Source organism: Schistocerca cancellata, chromosome 1 (assembly GCF_023864275.1).
Source record: "Schistocerca cancellata isolate TAMUIC-IGC-003103 chromosome 1, iqSchCanc2.1, whole genome shotgun sequence".
Classification (NCBI taxonomy): domain Eukaryota; kingdom Metazoa; phylum Arthropoda; class Insecta; order Orthoptera; family Acrididae; genus Schistocerca; species Schistocerca cancellata.
This window is the reverse complement of record NC_064626.1, coordinates 319,366,251-319,388,363: the sequence shown is the minus strand read 5'-3', so window position 1 is coordinate 319,388,363 and position 22,113 is coordinate 319,366,251. Positions and strand designations below refer to the sequence as shown.

General features: G+C 39.8%; 1 protein-coding gene across 1 annotated transcript in view; it reads right to left on the bottom strand.

Annotated features, from left to right (window-relative positions):
- Positions 1-21,383, bottom strand: part of LOC126172989 (dolichyl-diphosphooligosaccharide--protein glycosyltransferase subunit STT3B) — a 92,652-nt gene extending 71,269 nt beyond the window's left edge. Inside the window, exons 1-3 of the mRNA XM_049920921.1 lie at positions 20,928-21,383; positions 8,538-8,756; positions 7,019-7,196 (exon numbers count right to left, since the gene is read on the bottom strand). Of these exons, the coding sequence (XP_049776878.1) occupies positions 7,019-7,196; positions 8,538-8,756; positions 20,928-21,097 (567 nt within the window). The 5' untranslated portion in view covers positions 21,098-21,383. The remainder of the gene's footprint in view (positions 1-7,018; positions 7,197-8,537; positions 8,757-20,927) is intronic.
- Between the last annotated feature and the right edge of the window lie 730 nt (positions 21,384-22,113).

The window sequence follows — 22,113 nt, the reverse complement described above, 5'->3', positions numbered from 1 at the left end:
CACTACTCTCAGAATAGAACTTAGGCAGCTGCTAGCCGGGGACTACAACAGGCCCTTTTTACTAGTGTAGCAGTCTGGCCAAAAATATTCTGTCAAAAGTTCATTTTCTTGGATACACCAAGAAGATAATATGTAATCTTTCTTACCTGTTATTCCTGTTAGTGGTTTACTTCCACTCTGGTAGTCTGAATCTATGGATTTCACTAGTAATTATAACAACACTATCATTCGCAAACCCAGTCAGCCACATGAACAAACAGTGATTGGCATACACCTGTTCAGCTTTATTCCGCTCAGCTTGTATAGCCCCATCCCCTTTTGTATGCAGGAAAGTTTATTTCTAGATGTGACAGGGATTCCCTGGCAGAGACATCACATACACTATGCACGCATTCAAAAATCAACTTATGATTCCCCTCCCCTCACACCTAGATCCGGGACTGTTGCACAAGTGTGAATCTGGCAGCTTGGGCGCGCCAGCAAAATTTTTCCGGGTAGCATTTGGCTGCTTGCTGCTACTGCTTATACAGCCACACTTCTGTAGCCAGAAGCGGGAGAAGGTATTACACATACACAACTCAACCGCTCATGCGCTTGAGCCCACTCACAACTGCTCAAACGGATCTAATGTAAACAGTTGTGACATCACACACACCCAATGGAGACAATTTGTTGTTATGGAGCACTGTACAGTCTTCCTAAAGCCTTTGACACATTTTGCTGTTGGCAGATGCTTGTATGAGCACAGGGTTTTGTGGTTGTATATGGCGCATTTCCTTTGTAGTGTACGTTTTATTTTCTTATTTTCTATCTCTCTCTCTCTCTCATTCGTGTTTTACTTCTGCAGTAGCAGGATACAATAATATCCTTCGCTAAGAGTATTGGTTCTTACCAGTCAAAATTATAAAAATTTAACTGAAACTACAAACACAAAAAATTCCTGGTTTTTTTCCAGTTTTCTCCCAAATGAAAAAATTCCCGGGTTTTTCCCAGATCTCCCATGTCGTATACCCCCTGTGGGTGGTACCTAAGGCTTTAAGCACGGATTGGATGTTATGTTGGACTTATGGGATGTGATCACGCTGCCGGAGTTTATAGGTGAAGGAGTCAGATAACTGGCAGAGATCTTCTGCCAGGTAGTCACTGTGATTCATAATGATGTGGGTGGAACCTTTATCTGCAGTTAAGATGATTAGATAAGGATTTGTTTTGAAGTTGTGTATGGCTGTCCTTTCTTCTGCTGAAAGACTGGTGTTCTTAAGAAAGGACCTGGGGAAGGATGAGGAGGCCAAGTTGGAGATGAAGAATTCCTGGAAGGTGACCAGAGGTTGGTTAGTTGGTGGGGGATTACAGTTGGATGCTGGTGTGGACTGAGAGGCAGGGTTCAATGTTGGGATTCATTTGGCCTTGTTTGGAGGGATTGGTGGCAAAGAAGTGTTTGTTTGGTAATACAATGTTTGATAAATAATGATAATATGACAGAAAGAAGAGATGTTAACTTCAAGTATGTCCCAGTGTTTCATTAAAGCTGTTATAAGGAAAAGAATGATACCAATGAATAAGATTCACTGATGACATTGCTATACTCATTGAAAGTGAGGAAGAATTCTGTTAAATCGAATGAACAATATAATGTGTGCAAAATATTGGTTGAGAGTAAGCTGAAGAATGACAAAGGTAATGATGAGTAGCAGAAATGAGAGTAGTGCACACTTAAAATCAATATTGGAGACTACGAAGTGGATGAAGTGAATTATTTCTGCTATCTTGGAAGCAGAATAACACACTATGGACAAAGAACGGCGGGCATAAAGAGCAGGCTAGTACAGGCAAAGTGGGCATTCCTGGTAGAAAAAAAAACTAATATCAAACATTGGCCTTAATTTGAAGAAGAAATGTCCTAGAATGAATATTTGCAGCACAGCATTATGTGGAATAGACTCATGGACAGTGGGAAAACCAGAAAAGAAGAGAATCAAAGCATTTGTGAGGCTCTCCACAAAATTGGCAACAACAGAAATATGTGGAAAACACTAGCAAGAAGAAGGGACAGGATAAGAGGACATGTGTTATGACATCAAGGAATAACACCCCCCCCTCCCCTCACCAGTACCAGAAGGAGATGTAGAGGGTAAATGCAAGTGTGTGGTTGTAATGACGACACTGGTAGCGCGCATCGGATTCGGAATGTACAATCGGACTGTGACAACTTCACAGCCCGCTTTGATCTTTGACGGAAGCAACACACTCTCAAAAGAGAGAAAAAGACCGCATGTGGGTACTAAGGATGCACCCACCTTTTTCATCATCCTATGGACTGCAATGACACCCTGAACAGTGAGGTACATTTGGATTTTTGCCTCAGTCAAACCATCGAGCAGCCTAGTGTAAATAAGCATTCAGCATTCGATGGGCCTTAAGACGAACAGGACAGGCATGGATGAGCGAAGCTGCAAGCAGTTGTTGTGCTTGAGAATCGGTAGCAGTCTCCAAAAGCAAAGTGCCATTGCATAAATGAGAACAGGATTTCAAAGTGCCAGCAATTGTATCAACACCTTTCTGAGTAATAAATGGATTTACCATAGCAAACGAATGACCATCTTCAGTATGTGAAACCACGAGGAACCATGATGCAACTATAAGGGTCTTTGAATCGTTAGCCTCATTATGTTTAGTAGACATCGACTATGAAGAAGATGATTGGCTCATTGCAAGAAAATACCCCACAATTACCAACGTCTCTGTGATGACGCGCTCCTTCCAACTGGGGGCCCTGCTAAGAGGGGGTCGCACCTGCCTCAGGTGATTGTTCACACCCCAGAACACCTGACAGGGGGAAAAATTGACAATTTGGGAAGGTAGCAGCTCACGCAATCACCCGTCCCTGGGCCGGGCCGGGCCTGGCCTGGCCTGTACCAAGGGGTATGTAAGAACTCTACCTGTTGACCCGGGGTGGGAATTAAATGTTACCCATTCACCTGTTATGCATCAGATGCATGGGCCACCCTTCAGAGGCACACAGAGAGGAAGAAGAAAAAGATGAACCTCAAACATCACAGTGGAGGAAGGATAGGAGAAGGGGAACGAAGAAAGAAAAAAAAAAAAAAAAAGCAATGATAAACAGTGTACAGACTGTTCTGATATAGGCTACGGAAAATGCAGAACACATTACAGACATGTTCCCCAAGGAAGGGGAAAAAGAATAGCAAGAGAATACACATGCAGCGTGGAAGGGGAAAGATGTTGCAAAGGCTGGGGTCCTGTAGTGCCAAGCACAAATCTGCCAAAGAGCGGCAAGCCCCCTGGGGGTCAAAAACTTGTGTAACCCACTCGTGACTACTCGTTAAGTGTTTAGGATCCCCACAAGGTCAGATTAAAGGAATACACTGAAGAAATTTGGAGGTATGCTGCTATATGATCAACATTATGCAATTTTTTTGTGAACTGAAATAAGAATGCTTGGGTAGAAGTATAAGTTCTTTTTGTGAAACACTTTCTCCATAGCTTAGACAACCAGCATTTGCGACACACTGTAGAACAAGCCTACTGCCACTGATGTACATCTCATGTAAGAATCACAAAGTAAGAGAAATCTAGGCTCTTATGGAAGCATATACACAGTAATTTTTTCCCTTGTTCCATTTGTGAGCAGAACAGGAAAGGCAATGACTAGCAGTGGAAAATGAAGTGTAATAATCATACGGCATTACTGGCCAGGAGAGCCTGCCTGGTTTGTTTGGGCACCTGGTGCAAGTCTTTTTATATGACTTCATTTTTGCACAGCAATGATGATGACAACACAACACCCAGTCCCTGAGCAGATAAAATCTCTGACCCAACCAGGAATCAAACCCAGGCAAACTGTGTGGTAATCAGCCATGCTTACCACTCAGTTACAGAGGCAGAAACTAGCAGTAGTACAAGGTACGGCATTACTGGCCAGGAGAGCCTGCCTGGTTTGTTTGGGCACCTTGTGCAAGTCTTTTTATATGACTTCATTTTTGCACAGCAATGATGATGACAACACAACACCCAGTCCCTGAGCAGATAAAATCTCTGACCCAACCAGGAATCAAACCCAGGCAAACTGTGTGGTAGTCAGCCATGCTTACCACTCAGCTACAGAGGCAGAAACTAGCAGTAGTACAACATACCCTCACCATGCAACATACGATGACTTGTTGAGTATGTACACAGATGCAGACATTTCTGCATTTACTGCTCAGAAAATTTGGTAGCAAATGAGTAACTCCAGATTACAAGAATTATAAAGAATGACTAGTTTGGTAATTAAATCTATTACAATGCAAAGAAGATGGGAGGGGACAGGGTAACAATCCTTATCAAGCCACAGTACCTGTTGCAAAAAGAAATGGTAACTTAAAAAAATTTAATTCCGAAAATTTGTAACTTTCAAATGAAACCAACAAAGACCAGTGAAGTAAGCAACATTATTAATGATTTGATGATTAGATGCCATCTGAGGAATGGTAAAAGGGAGAAATCTGTCTTGTTCGTTACGAAGAATTGCTACAATTTTTGTAAGAGGCATGTAAAATAAGAATATTTGCTGACTAATTACTCTCCTACACTGACTGACTAAAAACGTGAAGCACCCAGTAGGGGAAGAGGAAATGAAAAGAAACTTCATGGCTTCAGAGGTTGTGTACGTTATTTCAGTGATTACAAAAGAGTCAAATTTACAAAGAACTTATCAGTAGAATATAACATGCCCTCTAGCAGGGACTGAGTTAGAAGCTTTTTATAAAACTGTTGTATCCTCTCCAGAGACAAGTCAACCCACAACTGTTGTAACTGGTCCTCGAGATCCTGGGACAGAGTTGACATCCGTGCAGGACTCATACATGTTCTGTTGGGGACAGATATGGGGATCTTGCTGGCCACAGGAGTACCTCAACACCATACAGACAGTTCATAAGAGACACACGCCATGTATGGACAAGCACTGTCCAGTTGAAAAACGGCACCATATACTGTTCCATAAGACGTAACAAATGAGGATGCAGGATGTACGTGATGTACTGTTGGGCTGATAAGAGTTCCCACAAATACTAACACCATGACACCACAAGTAACACTGCTTTGCTTCTCTGAAACACTGAAATAATGGGACCTCTCCCCAGGTCGCTGTCATACACGCTGATGATGGTCATCCAGAGTAGTCCATAATCGTGATTCGTTCCTGAACACAATTCAATGTCTTTCATCCGTGGTATGTGTTTCCCGGTCATGGCACCACTCCAAACACAGCTGTCTGTGTTGTGGATTAATGGCAACCTATGCTTGGGACTGTAATTCCCTAGTTTGGCTGCTAATCTCCGACCAATGGTGCAGGATGACACAGCACATTGCACGGAGTTCATTATTTGTTCTAGGATGGCAAGCGAAGATGTGTGGGGGGGTTACAGTGTACTTGGTGAACAAGATGACAGTCTTCTCTTGTGCTGGACAGATGTGGTCAACCAGAACCTTGAAGACGAGTTCACCTGCCCTCACATTCCCACACAGTCCTACTTAGGTCCACTGTCACATCTGAATTCCCCAAAAATCTGGATAGCACCCGATTCAACAAGCTGGCTAAATGGAGAAGCACAATGAGGCCCCTTTCTACTTCTGTCAACGTGTTCATAACACAAGCTCATATGAGAATGCAGCATCTTCGTGTTCTTCACTGTGATGATGATGATGATGTTTGGTTTGTGGGGCGCTCAACTGCGTGGTTATCAGCGCCCGTACAATTGCCCAATCTTTGCTCAGTCCAATTTCGCCACTTTCCTGGATGATGATGAAATGAGGAGGACAACACAAACACCCAGTCGTCTCGAGGCAGGTGAAAATCCCTGACCCCGCCGGGAATCGAACCCGGGACCCCGTGCTCGGGAAGCGAGAACGCGACCGCGAGACCACGAGCGGCGGACTCTTCACTGTGACCACTCAACATTTATACTGTTATACTGTTATATAGCCACTATACCTGCTAGCACTCTTGTGACCATTCTTCCTGTTACAGATAATTGTCACTCTATAATCACTTACATAACTGTTGATGTGGTGTGTGTGTGTGGGGGGGGGGGGGGGGGGCGTGCACAAGGAATTATGGGACACATTATAGCAAAAACTGAAACACTTATGTACACTTGAGTAAAATGTAAAATAAAGTATTAAAACAGTACAACCTAGAGAGATTAAGTCATATTTATTTCAAAAATCAGGAGATAGCATGCAGGAAGCATCGCGGCCTATAAGAATGACACAAATCACTTGTGAAAGCTATAAAATTATGAAATGTAATAGGAAAAAAAGGCATTAACATCCTTCTGTTTCTTCTGGTGCATTTGATAACTGAACATTCCACATGTACAGTGACAGTTCATAATGTTCAATGGGTACAATATTTTGGCAATCAGACATGTCACCACCATAAGGTGCACTGACAAACTGAGCTCCGGGGGGCACGCAGTTGACTTATATCCCCTCCTGCGTGTGTTCTAGCAGCCATGGCAGACAGAATGACTAAATATATGGTACCGCAGATGCCGACACCATCGTCTCCATGGCTGCCGACACGCAGCCTTCAGGAATGGACCATGTAAGGAACAACAGGCATAGGGAAGGGGATATAAGTAAGCCACACCCTGCAGGAACTCAATTCATCAGTGCACCTAACAATGGCAACATGGCTGATGGTCTAACTACAGTATTGTGCCTGGTGGGCTCTATGAACTAGCAGCACACACCTGGATTGTTGGATCAAGGCATTAACAGTTTCAAAATATAGGACAGTGTCTAATAGTTTGTGAGTGTGTGTCGCTATTAGCACAACTAATAATGTTGCCTCCTGAAGTAAATTAAAATTCAAAGCTATAATGGAGAAATAAACATATTTCTATTGTGTAATGAAACCTAAATTTGTTTTGTAACAATAACTTTCAACTGCAATACATATGGCAATACACAATTTAACAATAATTCTAGACAATATGAACTGAAATCTTACCCATAAATAGTATGTTAGTTGTAAAGCAAATATAGCTATCCCTTCATTGTCGTAACTTCCAGCTACTGATCGGCTAATATAGCCAGGAACAATTGCGATGAAGCATGCTGCAAAGAGGCCAGCTCCTGGTGACCACAATTCTTTTGTTAACAGATATGTAGCAATTGCTGTCAGGCCACTGCAATAATGGTTTCGTGAACATATATAAATACATATAAAAATAAAAATCTGTTTTTAAATATGTATATATATAAAACAAAGATACTGTGACTTACCAAACAAGAAAGCACTGGTAGATAGACACAATAAAAAACACACAAACACCCACACAAATTTCAAGCTTTTGCAACACAAGGTTGCTTCATCAGGAAAGAGGGAGGGGGAGGGAAAGATGAAAGGATGTGGGTTTTAAGGGAGAGGGTAAGGATTCATTCCAATCCCGGGAGCGGAAAGACTTATCTTAGGGGGGAAAAAAGGACAGGTATGCGCGCGCGTGCGCGCACGCACGCACGCACGCACACACACACACACACACACACACACACACACACACACACACAGGCAGACATATGTTTTTAAATATGTCTTGACATAATATTAGCTATTTTATTTTAAAAAAGTGAACTGTCTAATCAAGAAAAATTTCTGTTCTTACAACAGTAGTCCAAAATTAATTCAGAGCAGCACAATGGAAAAAGCCGAGTCACTGTTAAGAAATCATTCATCAATACACTTTCGATGTAAGATATAAAACTATCTTTACAATGCAAGTTTTTCAGGCTCATATTGCTGAAGAACAGTGTAAGAAATCATGGGTGTTCTTTTCAAAGGGACGGTAGCAACAAATGCCTTAGAGGCCTAGGTAATTTATGGAAATCATGGTAAAAACCTAAATCTGGATAGCCAGTCAGAAAACTGAATCCCAGTGCTCCTGAGATTGAGTCCATTGTCTCACTGATGCACACCTCACTTTGTGGTTTGGCGTGGGTTACATACACACATTGTGATGGCTCCTGGTCTCAAAACTGATTTGTTCCATGCCTGCAGGTAGATGATCAAAGAATAGCAACACTGATGTTTGGCATCAGTTATCATAATGTATGTTGCCAACACAATCTTTATGTGGCTCACACTTTAACAATATCAATATAAAGAGCTCCAGACCAAAGAAATATTCAATAAAAAAAACTGCTTTTTATAACAGACTTAAAATTTCACAAAGTAAAGGTTAACCATTGCTGGGGTTTAACTGTACATCATGTGAAAAATAGTCCATAAAATGCACGATGTATTAAAAACAGGTTTGGTATTGTAGTATATTTTGTAACTAAACAAGTGACACACAATTGGGCATTTGAAAATGATAAGTACACAAAAAGATTATTTCTGACATGTTAATATAAAATAAAGTGCTATCTAAATTTTCATGATGGCAACAAGACAACTAGAATAATTACAAATATGTATATATGGTTACTGGCATTGTAAAAGTGTCAAGCTGTTACAGTATCAAACATACCTAAAAACAGGAGCTAAGAAAACACATATGTCCCGAATGTGAACAGGTATATTCAGAGAATGTAGAACATAATGTATACTGCCAGAGGTAATCATCAGTCCTGGATAAACAGTCCCTCCAACAATTCTGCCCAGAGGATACCATGCTCTCTCATCAAACCAATTCAGGAACTGGTAAAACCCATTTTTCACCATGTAAGCTGTTGCTCTATAATTGAACCTGCAAAATAACAAAAAGAGTACAAAACATTAAAATATTAACACGAGGGGAAAAAATGATAAACTTCAGCAATAAACAATGTACACTTAATGAAAATATAAACAAACATAAGCATAAGAGAGTTTGTTGGAAAGTTTTAAAAAATCCTTGTGCTATCGGAGTAATACTGTAAACCACACATCAGGATCATGTAAATAAAGGTGGGGATTCTCAAGGATACTAGTCAAAAATACTATGTTGCACACAAATAGAAAGATCAATATTACAAACATTTTCATCACAGTCTTCAAAATAAGTGGTAAGCTCCTACCCACTGTGTCACAAGATATACTTTCTGTTCAAAATAATTACAGGCCCTCGTTTCAGTCTTTAAAACTTATAACCTCCTGGCTTCAAAAATTTAAAACCAGTGCACAATAGTTAATAAAATAGATGCATTATTTTCATGCCAATGTAGTTCTCTTGTAACACCAATACACCCTTTAGGTGGTGATGTATTTGTAGCAATAGACAAGAAACCCAAATCCACTGAGACAGAAATTGAAGTGGCATGTGAGATTGTTTGGGCACGATTCATTATCAGGGGTGGGCATAAAATAATAAGTGGATCCTTCTATTGCCCACCAGACTCATCTCCTGAAGTAACTGAAATCTTTAGAGAAAACCTCAGTTCATTGTAAATAAGGTTTCCAATCATACGGTAATCATTGGTGGAGACTTAAATCAGCCAACAGTTAATTGGGAAAATTACAGTTTTGTTGGTGGTGGGTGTGATAAGACATCCTGCAAATACTTACTAAATTCCTTCTCTGAAAACTAACTAGAACGATAGTTTGGAACCCCACTCATGATGGAAATACACTGGATCTAATGGCGACAAGTAGACCTGATCTCTTTGAGGATGTCCATGCCGAAATTGGTATCAGTGATCATGATGCGGTTATGCAACATTGATTTCTGCAGTACAAAGAACAACTAAAACAAGCACACAGATATATATGTTAAGTAAACCAGATAAAAAAATCAGTAGAGTGGTATCTCAACAAGGAATCTGAAAGTTTCAGCACAGGGCAGGAGCTTGTAGATGAACCATGGCTCAAGTTTAAAAGCACTGTATAGTCATGTACCCAGTTGAACAGTTCATAATGGGAAGGAACTTTCTTGGTATACAGTCACTGTAAAGAAACCTCTACAGAAGCAGAGATTACTGCATAAGTGTACCACAAAAGTGTAAGGTTATAGGCAAAAAGATGCTAAATGAAACATGTTTGGCTATCAAGAGAGCAATACGCGATGTCTTCAATGACTACCATAGTAGAATATTGTCAAATGATATTTCACAAAACCCAAAGCAATTCTGGTCATATGTAAGGGCTGTTAGTGGCACCAAAGTTAAGTGTCCAGTCCCTAGCAAATGAGACAGGAACTGAAACTGATGGTAGAAAAATAATATCTGAAACACTTAATTCCATTTTCAAATGTTCCTTTACAGACGAAAACAAAGGAGAACTGCCCATTTTAATCATTGCACCACTACAAACATGAATAAAATAAGTATTTGTGTCAGTGGTGATGAGAAACAGTTAAAATCATTAAAACTAAAAAAAGCTCCAGGGCCCAATGGAATCCGTACCAGATTCTAAACTGAATTTGCGGCTTAGTTAGCTCCTCTTCTAACTATAATCTATTGTAGATCCCTCAAACAAAAAACTGAGAGCAGTTCTTGGAAAAAAGCACAGGTCAGGTCTGTCTACAAGAAGAGCAATAGAAGTGATCCACAAAAGTACCACTCAATATCCTTGACATTGATTTCTTGTAGAATCTTGAAACATATTCTAAGCTCATACATAATGAGCTATCTTGAACAGAATGACCTCCTCAATGCCAACCAGCATGGGTTCTGAAAACATTCATCACATGAAACACAACTCATGCTTTTCTCATATGACAATACTGAAAGCTTTATGGGGTATCAAGTGAAATTTGTGACCGCATTGAGGACTTTTTGGTTGGGAGTACACAGCATGTTATCTTGGATGGAGACTTCCCTCGATCACTATCGGCTGTGATTTGAAGGCATATATGATGGTTACATCACCATGATGCCAAAAGCAACACTGCTATGCCTCTTTAAAACTTCGGAAGAATTGGACCCCCACCCCCACCCCCACTTCCCCCAGTTTGGCGCCACATGCACCATCAGGGGGCATCTGAAGTAGTCCATAATCATGATTCATTCTTGAACACAATGGGATGCTATTCAACAACAGGCCATGCTTCCCTGCCAAGGCAGCACTCCAAATGCACCCATATTTTTGTGGTATTAATGGCAGCCTATGCATGGAACAGTGATTCCCCAGCCTGGCTGCTGCTAATATCTGGCCAATGGTGCAGGATGACACATAATGTTGCTGCGAGTCCATTACTTGTACTCAGATGGTAGGCACAGATATGAAGGGGTTACAAGCAGCCCTTCCAACAAGAACTTCGATAACGAGCATGCCTGCCCTCATGTTCAAAGCACTGGTCACTGTCATATTTGACTTCCGCACAAATCTGGACACTGCCAGATTCAACCAGCCAGCCAAATAGAAACATACAATAAGGCCTCTTTCAAAATCTACCCAGTGCGACGGCACTGTCTCACATGAATACATGGCAAATCCATGTCATTTTGTGTGATTCCTCAACAGCTGATACCCCTCACATCTCTTATATACCCTATCAGCCCTGGCAACAACATTAAACATGAACAATACTAATGCTTTCTGGTGGCCATTCTACTTGTAGCAGATAATTACAATTCCAATTGTTTACACACCTCAATGGTGTGCAAGTGTATGAAGTTTTACTGACACCCACCCATGTCTTCCATGTACTTCACTTTTATTTTTCTGGCAGCACATTTTCTTTAGACATATTACGTTAATGTGACTATAAACAATTAAATGAATGACGTGGGTTGCAGTGATTTAGGATGGAGAGTACTGCAAACTGATTATGATGTTCAACTTCTTGTATCTACTCTATTATACACCACTTCCTCTGCACGGTGAAAGGCTATCTTTACTCAGTCTGCTGCTTGAATTGTATTAATACACTGCTTCTCTGGGACAAATCTCGCTATATAATGGATACTGACAATCCAGTGGGGTGCAATCATGCTGATGTTGCCTTAGAAACATCATTTCACAAGGCTATATGAAACACTTACAGCTGTATGCAGTAGAAAATTCATTTCATGTCGCATATAGTATTACTAATGTATCATTCAGCAGAGCATGTAAGAGAAATCCGGAAACCAGTGACCCTAAACATTAAGAGATGTGTCAGATATGTAACCTCAGCTGCCTCGAAAAATTTTAAAAAACTTATACTAATACTTGTAAACCAATAAGCCTGGTGTTCAGAGCATACTGAAGTCCTATTAATAATGTGTCACCTCAAATCTCCAAATGACAAATCAGATGACCATTACTATTTGTTTTAGTCTACCACATTTCTTACACAGAAGTTTGCAGAGGAACTGAGGAAGCAAGCTACACCCAGCCCAGCAAGGTGGAAAGTAGTGAGCGTAGAACAAGCACCATCTCCCTCACAAAATGCTAGTAATAAGTGTGTGCTACATATTTTGCACAGAGCATCAGTATGAAAGTACAAATGGCACACAGAAATAACAGTTACACTTAGGGCAATTGTCTTACATAACTAATTTCAAAAATAGATAGAATTGTATAAATTGGATAGATAAAAAAATCTACTCACCAAATGGCGGCACGAGAATATACACACAAAACAAGGTTATACTTATGCACACTTTTGGAGCCAGTGGCTCCTTCTTCAGACAGAAGGATTGAAGGAGAAGGAATAGGGGTGAAGGAAAAGGACTAGACAGCTTTAGGAAAAGGAGTAGATTTCAGAAAAGTCACGGAGAACTGCAAGACAGGGGAGACTTCATGGACATGACGAGAAGGAAAGATTGATTGTTGGGAACAGCTATGGATGAGATGTGAAAGTCCAGGAACTTAATGGTGGAAGATAAACGCAAAAACGTCATGCTTGAGTCAATAAGAGTGAAAAGTTAAGTGCACTGTATGTAAGAGGCGGGAGGAGGATGGCGAAAAATAGGCAGGTCAGAAAATGAAAGATGTAGAAAACTAAAATGGAGTGAAGAAAGGAGTATGTACTCTGAAGAACATAAATTAAGGCCAGGTGGGTGTGAGGTTGTAGTGCTAGTTCCAACCTACGGAGTTCTGAGAAACTGGTGTCTGGAAGAAGAATGCAGATGGCGCATGTGAAGAGACAGGCACCGAGGTCACAACTATCGTGTTATAGAGTATGCTCTGCAACAAGATATTGTGTGTCGTCGGTACACATTCTCTGCCTATGCCAATTCATCCTGAGACCTTGGTGGTACTTATGCTGATGTAAACAGCCAAACAGTGTTTACATAACAGCTCGTAAATGTTGTGTCATTTCACAGCTGGCTCTCCCTTTGATTATGTATGTTTTGTCAGTTACAGGGCAGGTATAGGTAGTGGTAGGAGGGTGCATAGAGCAAGTCTTGCAGTGGGAACAATCACAGGGGTAGGAGTCACAGGGTTTGTCGAAGTAGCTGATTAATACATTCAAGACCAGGATAATACTGAGAGACTAGTGATGTGCTCCAAAGTTTTTTTTGTGTGTGTAAGTATAAAATTGATTAAGGTGAGCAGGAAGGATGCTGTAGGTTTGGAATCAGATGGTTGCTGACTATGGAAATGTTCAGCAGCAGACAGACCATGTATGTTGGGAATGTTGGTACAGAGTGAGGTAGCATCAATGGTGACAAGCAAGGTGTGTGGTGGGAGTGAGAGGGGAATGGATTTCGGATGATCTTGGGGTGTATTTAACATAGGAGGGAAGTCTTTGTACTGTGTGTCGCAGGTGCTGACCAACTAAGCTTGGTATATGTTCGGTGGGTGCTTTGAAGCCAGCAACCATAGGACAGCCATGTTGATTGTGTGTGTGGCTCTTAGAAAGGAGGTAAAAGGTAGGGGCACTTGGTTTGGGTGAGGTAAGTATACTTACCAACAACTATTTCGCCATTGAGGGGCACACAAACAAACAGATCACAGATACTGCCATGGTAACCAGGATGGCTCCTTCTTATGCCAACCTTTTAATGGATTGCTTGGAGGGGCTTTCCTGAGATCCATTAAGTCTCCAGCCCCTGGTTTGGTTCAGAAACACTGATGACATCTTTGCCATATGGACTCATGGTGAGGCTGACCTCTTAAAATTCCTGGAATTTTTAAATACCTTCTCCTAAACAAAATTCAGATAGTCCTATTCCAAATTCCATACCAAATTCCTCGATGTTGATCTTGTCCTCATCGAAGGCCAGATTTCCCGGCCCATCACATCCAATCGTGGTACTGCTAATCCCTCCAAAAAACGACTTCGGAACTTCAGAGCACACCACTAGCCACTCAGTATTATCCTCGTCTTGAATGTACCAATCAGCTACTTAGACAAGGCCATGACTTCCTAAAATCATGGCCTGAAATGAGCTCCATTCTCTCTGAGATTTTGCACACCACACCTAGAATAGCTTCCCGTCGCCCTCCCAGTCTCCGCAATATCTTTGTCAGACCCTACGCTCCTTCTGCATCCATCTTTCTACCCTGTGGCTCCTACTCCTGTGACCATTCCCACTGCAAGACTTGCCTGTGTGACCTCCTACCACCACCTATACTAGCCCCATAACTGACAAAACATACACCATCAAAGGGAGAGCCAGCTGTGAAATGACACGTCATACACCAGCTGTTACGTAAACACTTGTTTGGCTTTTTACATCAGCATAACTATCACCAAGTTATCAGTCAGGATGAATTGGCACAGGCAGAGAGTGTGTATCGACAACACACAATATCCTATTGCAGAGCATGCTCTACAACACAACAGTTGTGATGTCGGTGTCTTTTTCATCACATGCACCATCTGGATTCTTCCCCCGGACACTAGTCTCTCAGAACTCGGCAGGGGGGAACTATTGCTACAACATGTCCTTGGTTCTTGCCACCCACCTGGGATTAATTTAAGTTAATTTCTTCTGTATCAGCATTTCTTCACAGTAACTACTCCTTTCTTCACTCCATTTTAGTCTTCTACATCTATCATTTTCTGATCTGTCCAATTTTTCGCCGTCCTCCTCCCATCTCTCTTACGTACAATGTACTTAGTTCTTCACTCTTATTAACTCACGCATGATGTTTTTGCAGTAAATCTGTCTTGCATATTACTCTGTCTTCCACCTTTCAGCTTTAAGGTTTTCAAATCTCATCTGGTGTAGTCCCCAACAATCAGTCCTTCCTTCTCATCCCATCTGGGAAGTGTCCCCTTACTTGTGGTTCTGGATGACTTTTCCAAAATATCCCCCTTTTCCTAAACCTCTCCAGTCCTTTTCCTTCACCCCTGTTCCTTCCCTTCAACCCTTCTGTCTGAAGAAGGATCCACTGGCTCCAAAAGCTTGCATAAGTATAACCCCCTTTTACGTGTGTGCTCTCCAGCCACTACTTGGTTAGAAGATTTTTTATTTATCCAATTGCACTATGCTGTGAAAAATTAATTATATTCATTGTTCAATTTCAAAAACGGTACTTATGCTTACAAATGTCATTTCAGTTTACAAAGGCAGCATCTGTTTTCAGATTACTTGTTTCTCTCAATTCACTTCATCCTGCAATAAAATTTCCCTGAGAAATCATAGGTAACTGCTGCAATAGTTGTGATATTGTTTCACCACAAAATCTCAAACAAACATTCCAAGTAGCACAACATGACAGCCATTATCTTGTCTAGTGGCTATTACTTCACTACACATAATAACATTAGATCTGTAATAATGGAATTGACCAACACAAAAAATAGTAATCAAAAGTCTTCCAATGGCTAATGATTCAGAACTAGGGAGTCTCATGATCAGGAAAAGTTCCATAAATAATAGCAGTCTGTCTACAGTGACATTATTAAAGAGTCTTACTTCCATTACACTCGAAAGACATAGGCTCACTTATGGGACTGCATATGCACACACTAGCATATTTTTTACAAGTTTCGATACACTGAGACTTGTAACAAAAAAAAAAAAAAAAAAAAAAAGAAATGAAATTCTGTACAGAAATTAAAAAGTTGTTTTAACTTCTCCAAATGATGCTCTCATACAACTAAAATTACTATGTCGTTATGAACTCTCAGAATCATGGACTGTTCTACATTACACATTATGGGGTCAACAGAAACATCCGATCTCACGCGTCGGCTTTGACCCGTGACGTAAGGGTGTTGTGGTTTGTGACGTCATTACGGCGCGGAGTTTGGTTTGTGAGTGTGGCGTGTTTGTAGATGTTGCCTCGTTGACGTTACCTTAGTAGGAGTTTTAGGGCCTGTAATATATAGTTTACCTTTTTACTGTACTTTTTGTTTTAACGTCGTCTATGAGGCTTTTATCAGTTTGCCATTAGATTGTTCAATCTTTATGGTCTATATGTTTTGTTGCTACTCGTTATGTCTAATGAATCAATATTGTTTTTTTTCTTTTTTTTTTTTTATTTGTTTCTTTTTTTTTATCTTTTGATTGACCTACACATTGATCTGTAGCGCCCCCCTGCCTGGCCTTGAGTACCACTTGTTTATTATTATCTTTGTTTGCTATCAATGTTAGCAGATTGTTCTTGTGAAACCTTTGTGTGTGTTGTTTTCTATGTGTTTTCATCTTTGTGATACGTATGCAACGTTATTATATCCGCCATATTGGAATTGTCGTTTATGGTCGTTTCCGCCATATTTGTGACGTCATGGGTCAAAGCCGACGGGTTGGATCGGACGCTTCCGTATTTCCCACATTATGTTTACTCTTAAAGCACCAGTGTGGCTACTGTGTTTATACTTTCTTCATAAAACTATGCCTACTCAATGGATAACATTAACAATTAAGAGGCTTAACCACAAACTTGTACAACATTCACTGGGCTGTTTACCATAAATGTCAAATACTTTTGCTGTTTCTCCATATTATTTATGGACAATTTGTAATGACAAATACTTGATGTCTTCACACAATATTAAATTATGGCAGTATTTTACAACCATGCACTAAATGATCTTAGCATCTTTCAAATAGCATTCACACAACATATTTCTTCCACAGTATTCTCTTCATGTATGTATTTTTTTTTTTTTATGGAGGCTGATTTTGAACTTACCAGTGTCAACCTTTGACTGTCAAAATGACAGATATAAACCAGTAATTTAAATTATGTTATTCACATGACATTACATTCATTGATTTTGTCAATGCACAAACTGTCCCCTTCCGACATCAACTAGGCTTTGTTCTATGCTCTAGATCCATCTTCTACAACAGTCTGTATTCCAATAAATGATATAGAAGCACAATACATATACAGAATACTCTTTTCTGCCTGCACATTTAAGACATCACATGCCAGATCACCGTTATGTCAAGGATCACTGTCAATGGCACGTATCGGTAACTTTAATGTACCATTGGGCAAGGGGAGGGTGCAAATTTAAGCTGTTTCGATACGTCAACATTGACTGGCCAATGAGCAATACACCAACTAAACCAGAAATTCATGTAGTAGATTACCAACAATTTTTCTTGGTGAGAACATTTCTATTCAATGAACTGTTTTGTTTTGTAATATGATATGGGTCAAGATGTATAATGAATACTAACTGTTGGCCTTCACCAGTGATGTAATGTTAATGGCTGCAGTGACATCAACTTCTGGTGTGCATTTTCACAGTCGCATTATCACTTGGCAAAACCAACAATATGAATGCAAAAAAGCCAGCTGCTGTGCCAGACTGACTTGCAACATAGCACAAGGTCCAGGTTCGTCTGGAAGGTTGGTGCTGCCACAGGATGTGAAAGCAAAAATACCTGATTATGAAGACAGACTGATCTGTAGCCTAGCTCAATTGAAAAAATCGCCACTGGTATCACGTTACAGCCGCCCTGTTATTTACGATGTTAGTCACATATTTCCTATGCCCCTGATGAAAGCCAACTACTAATATCAAATATTCCTCTTTGCCCAAATATATCATCATCATAATATTTACTTATTTACACTGGAAAAGATAGATGACAGTTGTGAACTGCAGGTTAAAGCTGAAGAAATTGCAGAATTGTAGAAACCTAAGGAGTAGCTTTTATATAAACTTAAAATGGGAGGTTGCTGAAAATGCCAAAGATAGCATTAGGGAATTGCTGATGAATGAAGAATGAAGTACAATAAAAGACAAACAGCTTCGAGGGATGAAAATAGGGGAGGCAGCAGAATAATAATAATAAGGTAAAAAGAAAATGACCCAGTGAAAAACCTTGGGTAATGTGCGAGATACTCAGCATAATTGATGAAACACAAAAATATAAAATACAGCCAGTGAATCACGTGAAAGTGAATAGAAAGATATAAATAATGAGATTAACAAAAAATGCAAAATGGCAAAGCAAGAATGATTAGACGAGAAGGGTAAACTGCACCTACCAACACCAGATGTCGACTTTGTGCCGTATCTTAATGATAATGTGGCATTGGACGTTATATGTGCACATCGGAAAGAGAACAGAACACTGACACTATTTTCTTTGCACCTAGCTTTTTTAAATATAGGTTGTGATGACAGACTTATCTGTAGTCTAGTCCGAAGAAGTCTAGGTTAGGTTGATAGGTGACAGTTTGGTTCTGAGTCAACAAAGCTGCACTGAACACTTCAATTCATCTGAGGATAAATGTTAAATCTTAGAAGCACGCAGGACTATGAGAAAGATGGATGATGTATAGGAAAATTACAGAAAACTGGAAAAATAGATAAAGCTGTGCAAACATTAACAGCTCAGATGGCAAGCCAGCAGAATACAGAGAAGGGATGGCTGAAAGGAAGGTCTAGACAACTGAAAGAAACTTATAATTAATATTATGTACTCTGTGTATATGTATGTGTGTGTGTGTGTGTGTGTGTGTGTGTGTGTGTGTGTGTGTGTGTGCGCTCGTTCTCAAGTTATCATCAACAAAATGTAGCAAGAGTAAAAGATTATCTACAACTTGCATAGTTCTAAGATTCAACGCACTTTAAAAGGAAGCAGTAGTTCACAAGGGAGTGATAATTGTACCCTATCTCCATATTATGCAATTGACACATAGAACAAACAGTAAAAGAAACTAAGGAGAAATCTACAAAAGTAGCTTAAGTTCAGGAAGCTAGAGATAGAAAAGAAATTAGAAAGAACTACAGTTGACACTGAAATTCTGTCAGAGACAGTAAAGGGCTTGGAAGATTAGTTGAATGGAATGAGTATGTCTTGAAAGCAGATTATATCAGCATTAAAAGTGAAGAAAGGATATCGGGGAGTACAACTTTAAATAAGGTGGTGCTGAGGGAATCAATTAAGAAATGAAATACTAGAAACAGTCAATGAGTATTACTATTTGAACAGCAGAAAAAATGACAGATGTAGAGAGGATATAAAATGCAGACTGATGATGGAAAGCAAAGGTAATTCAAAAGAGGAAATACGTTAATATAAATTTAACTGTTAGAAGTGCTTTCTGAAAGCACTTCAGTTTAACTTTATATGGTATTGAAACAACGATGGTGAAGAGTACAGACAAGACGAGAATAGAAGCTTCTGATATGTGAATAATACTGAAGACTAGATCGGGTAACTAATGAAGAGGTAGGGTCTACTGAATCAAATCAGTCTTCGGAGTATGCATGATGTGGTGTTGTCAATGATCCCTAGCTGCTTTTTCTAGTAGTATTTATATTAAACATTTCAATTTTTTAAAACTGGAATACGCATAGACCACATACTAGTATGCTACGTTTTTGTCTACTGGGACTGATCAAGACGTAATATTTGTGTGCTCTAATGTACCTCCACACAATGGAGCAAAGCATTTTTGGCATAACATGACTACACAGAATGAAGGCAAATTTGCATTGGTGACTGGGTTATGAATAAAAATGATCTGATGATACCCAGTGTGAGTGAGGCAGAAACTGAAAAATCATGGACCCAGTGAAAGTTTGCATGTCTCTTACAACTGTTACTGATCTGTATGGGTTCATTTCACAGATTCAGAAATGTCAGTTCCTCTTGGCATTAATCAATGTAGCCCAAAAACACCATCCTGGGTTACAAGATTTTGCTACAAATTATAAATACAAGCTTTGTGAATGCATTATTAAATGATGAAAATATCTGAAAACCATGTACCTTGAGACACTCATAAGGCATCTCATGACAAACTGACAGTAGGGTGCACTGCTTTATGGAAGGGTCTTAATAATTCATTTTTTTACAGTTATAAATTAGATATTTCATCGGATGATTTCATGGGTGAATGGCATATATTTATATGAAAATCAGTGTTATTGGATACGCAGTTTGTATTTGTACATACTTGCACGAAATTCAATCATTCTGTATTGTATGGGGGCGCCTAAAGAAAGTTTTTACTTAGCTGTAAGTCCCAAACGTGAGCAAATGGGGTTATGAGTCAAGTGAGGGGCGTAATTTATTAAAAATCATCAAAAATTATTTATCTGCAAAACTAGATGAGAAAATGGTGCTATAACTTTGAATAACGCTAAGTTAATGAAAATAAACATTTCTGGTCGATGATAATATAGGATTTTTCACATGGTAGTACGTAACATGATTATTCAGGTACTGTCAGGTAATGGAAGGGTGGGCACTCAAGTCGAAGGCAGTGTAAACCTAATAATAATAATGACAACAACAACAACATAATAATAATAATAATAATAATAATAATGATGATGATGATGATGACAATCTGGACTCTAAGATGGCTAAGTTTCGGTTCACCATACCGGAGTACTGTAGGAAGCACAAAAATAAATAAATATTAATGTTTTCACTTGTATGACGTCACGCGCTATATCATCATACGTCACGGCTTAAAGCCGACGTCAGGTATCGCCAACTTCAAATCCACCACACCAGGCTTTCCTAATAGGGCATACGCAAGATTGGTAACACGAATTGGGTGGAGTTTTAACATTCTGACGCAGATAACAAATAACAGCATCTTCTCCAATCAGCTGCAGAAGTTTTGCCATACTCACCATGGATCAAATTCATGGATGATACTCTCAAATCTTATCACAGCAAACAATCTGGATGCAAAACCAGAAATCCACGCTAAAAATAGAACCGTAAATGTTATGAGGCTCTTCCATCCCGACGAAGTCGATATTGGAGCCTGTCCACTCCTACTTGCTGCAGGTACAACCATCTTCACACTTATCAACTAACTATTGAGACACGTAGGACGCTTATGTCAACTGCTGCTTCACAGAAGTTCTACGAACCACTTTTCGCTGCAACTCAGCGTTTTTGCGAATTTTAAATTAAACAATGTTGACCTAGTTCATTATTAGTATACAGCCACACACTCACAACCAATTCATTAATCAATTTAATATCAAACGTTAATCCGGCTAAACACGCCACTCTCATTCACCGCCATCCATTTCAAAGACTTCGCGAAACATATCAAAACTCGTGAGCAGAAAGCTACTCGCAAAGACAACAATGTCGCTTACAAACCTAATCTATGGTACACATCGTGACGTGTACCATGGTAGCCACACTGACGTTTCTAAACTGAAACTCCGGAAATTAAGATGCTTGTTTGAACTATTTCAAATGCTGTTATACCAATATTGTTTGAAGTTTGGTTAAGTAATTCCGAGTTTATGTCCTTTTTGTGGCTTTCACATTCATTTTTAAGGTATTTTATAATCGATTTAGGGTATTCGACGATTTAAAAGTGTGTCGCTGATTAATGCTGCAGGTATCATAAAAGCTTCAATGCTATGACATAAGGCGCTTGTGGACGTCAAGTCGGCTCTCGCATCGGACTTGTGAGCCTCCAGCGAATATGTCTCCAGGATGCCACTTGAATCTTCCGACAGGAAGCACCAGTTCATTAATAGCATAAGGGGGAAAGCAGCCGAAATCATAAATCATTCATGGAAAGCAGAGAAATCTTTGTAAAAATAAAACATCAAGTGAAAAATACTATTGCAAATGTCTATTAGAATTTTGAATTTGTTAAATACAACATGTTTCGGGCGTCAGTGCATGGCCAACTACTTTTCATTTTATGCGTAAGCGACATGGTCCAAAATAATGAGTGCATGCGCGCAGATAACACTTCAGTTGATACTAGTAGTGCTTCAATAGATGACTTACAGAAGAAACCTTCTCTATATATAGGAAATGGAAACAACTGCTTCAGCAAAAATA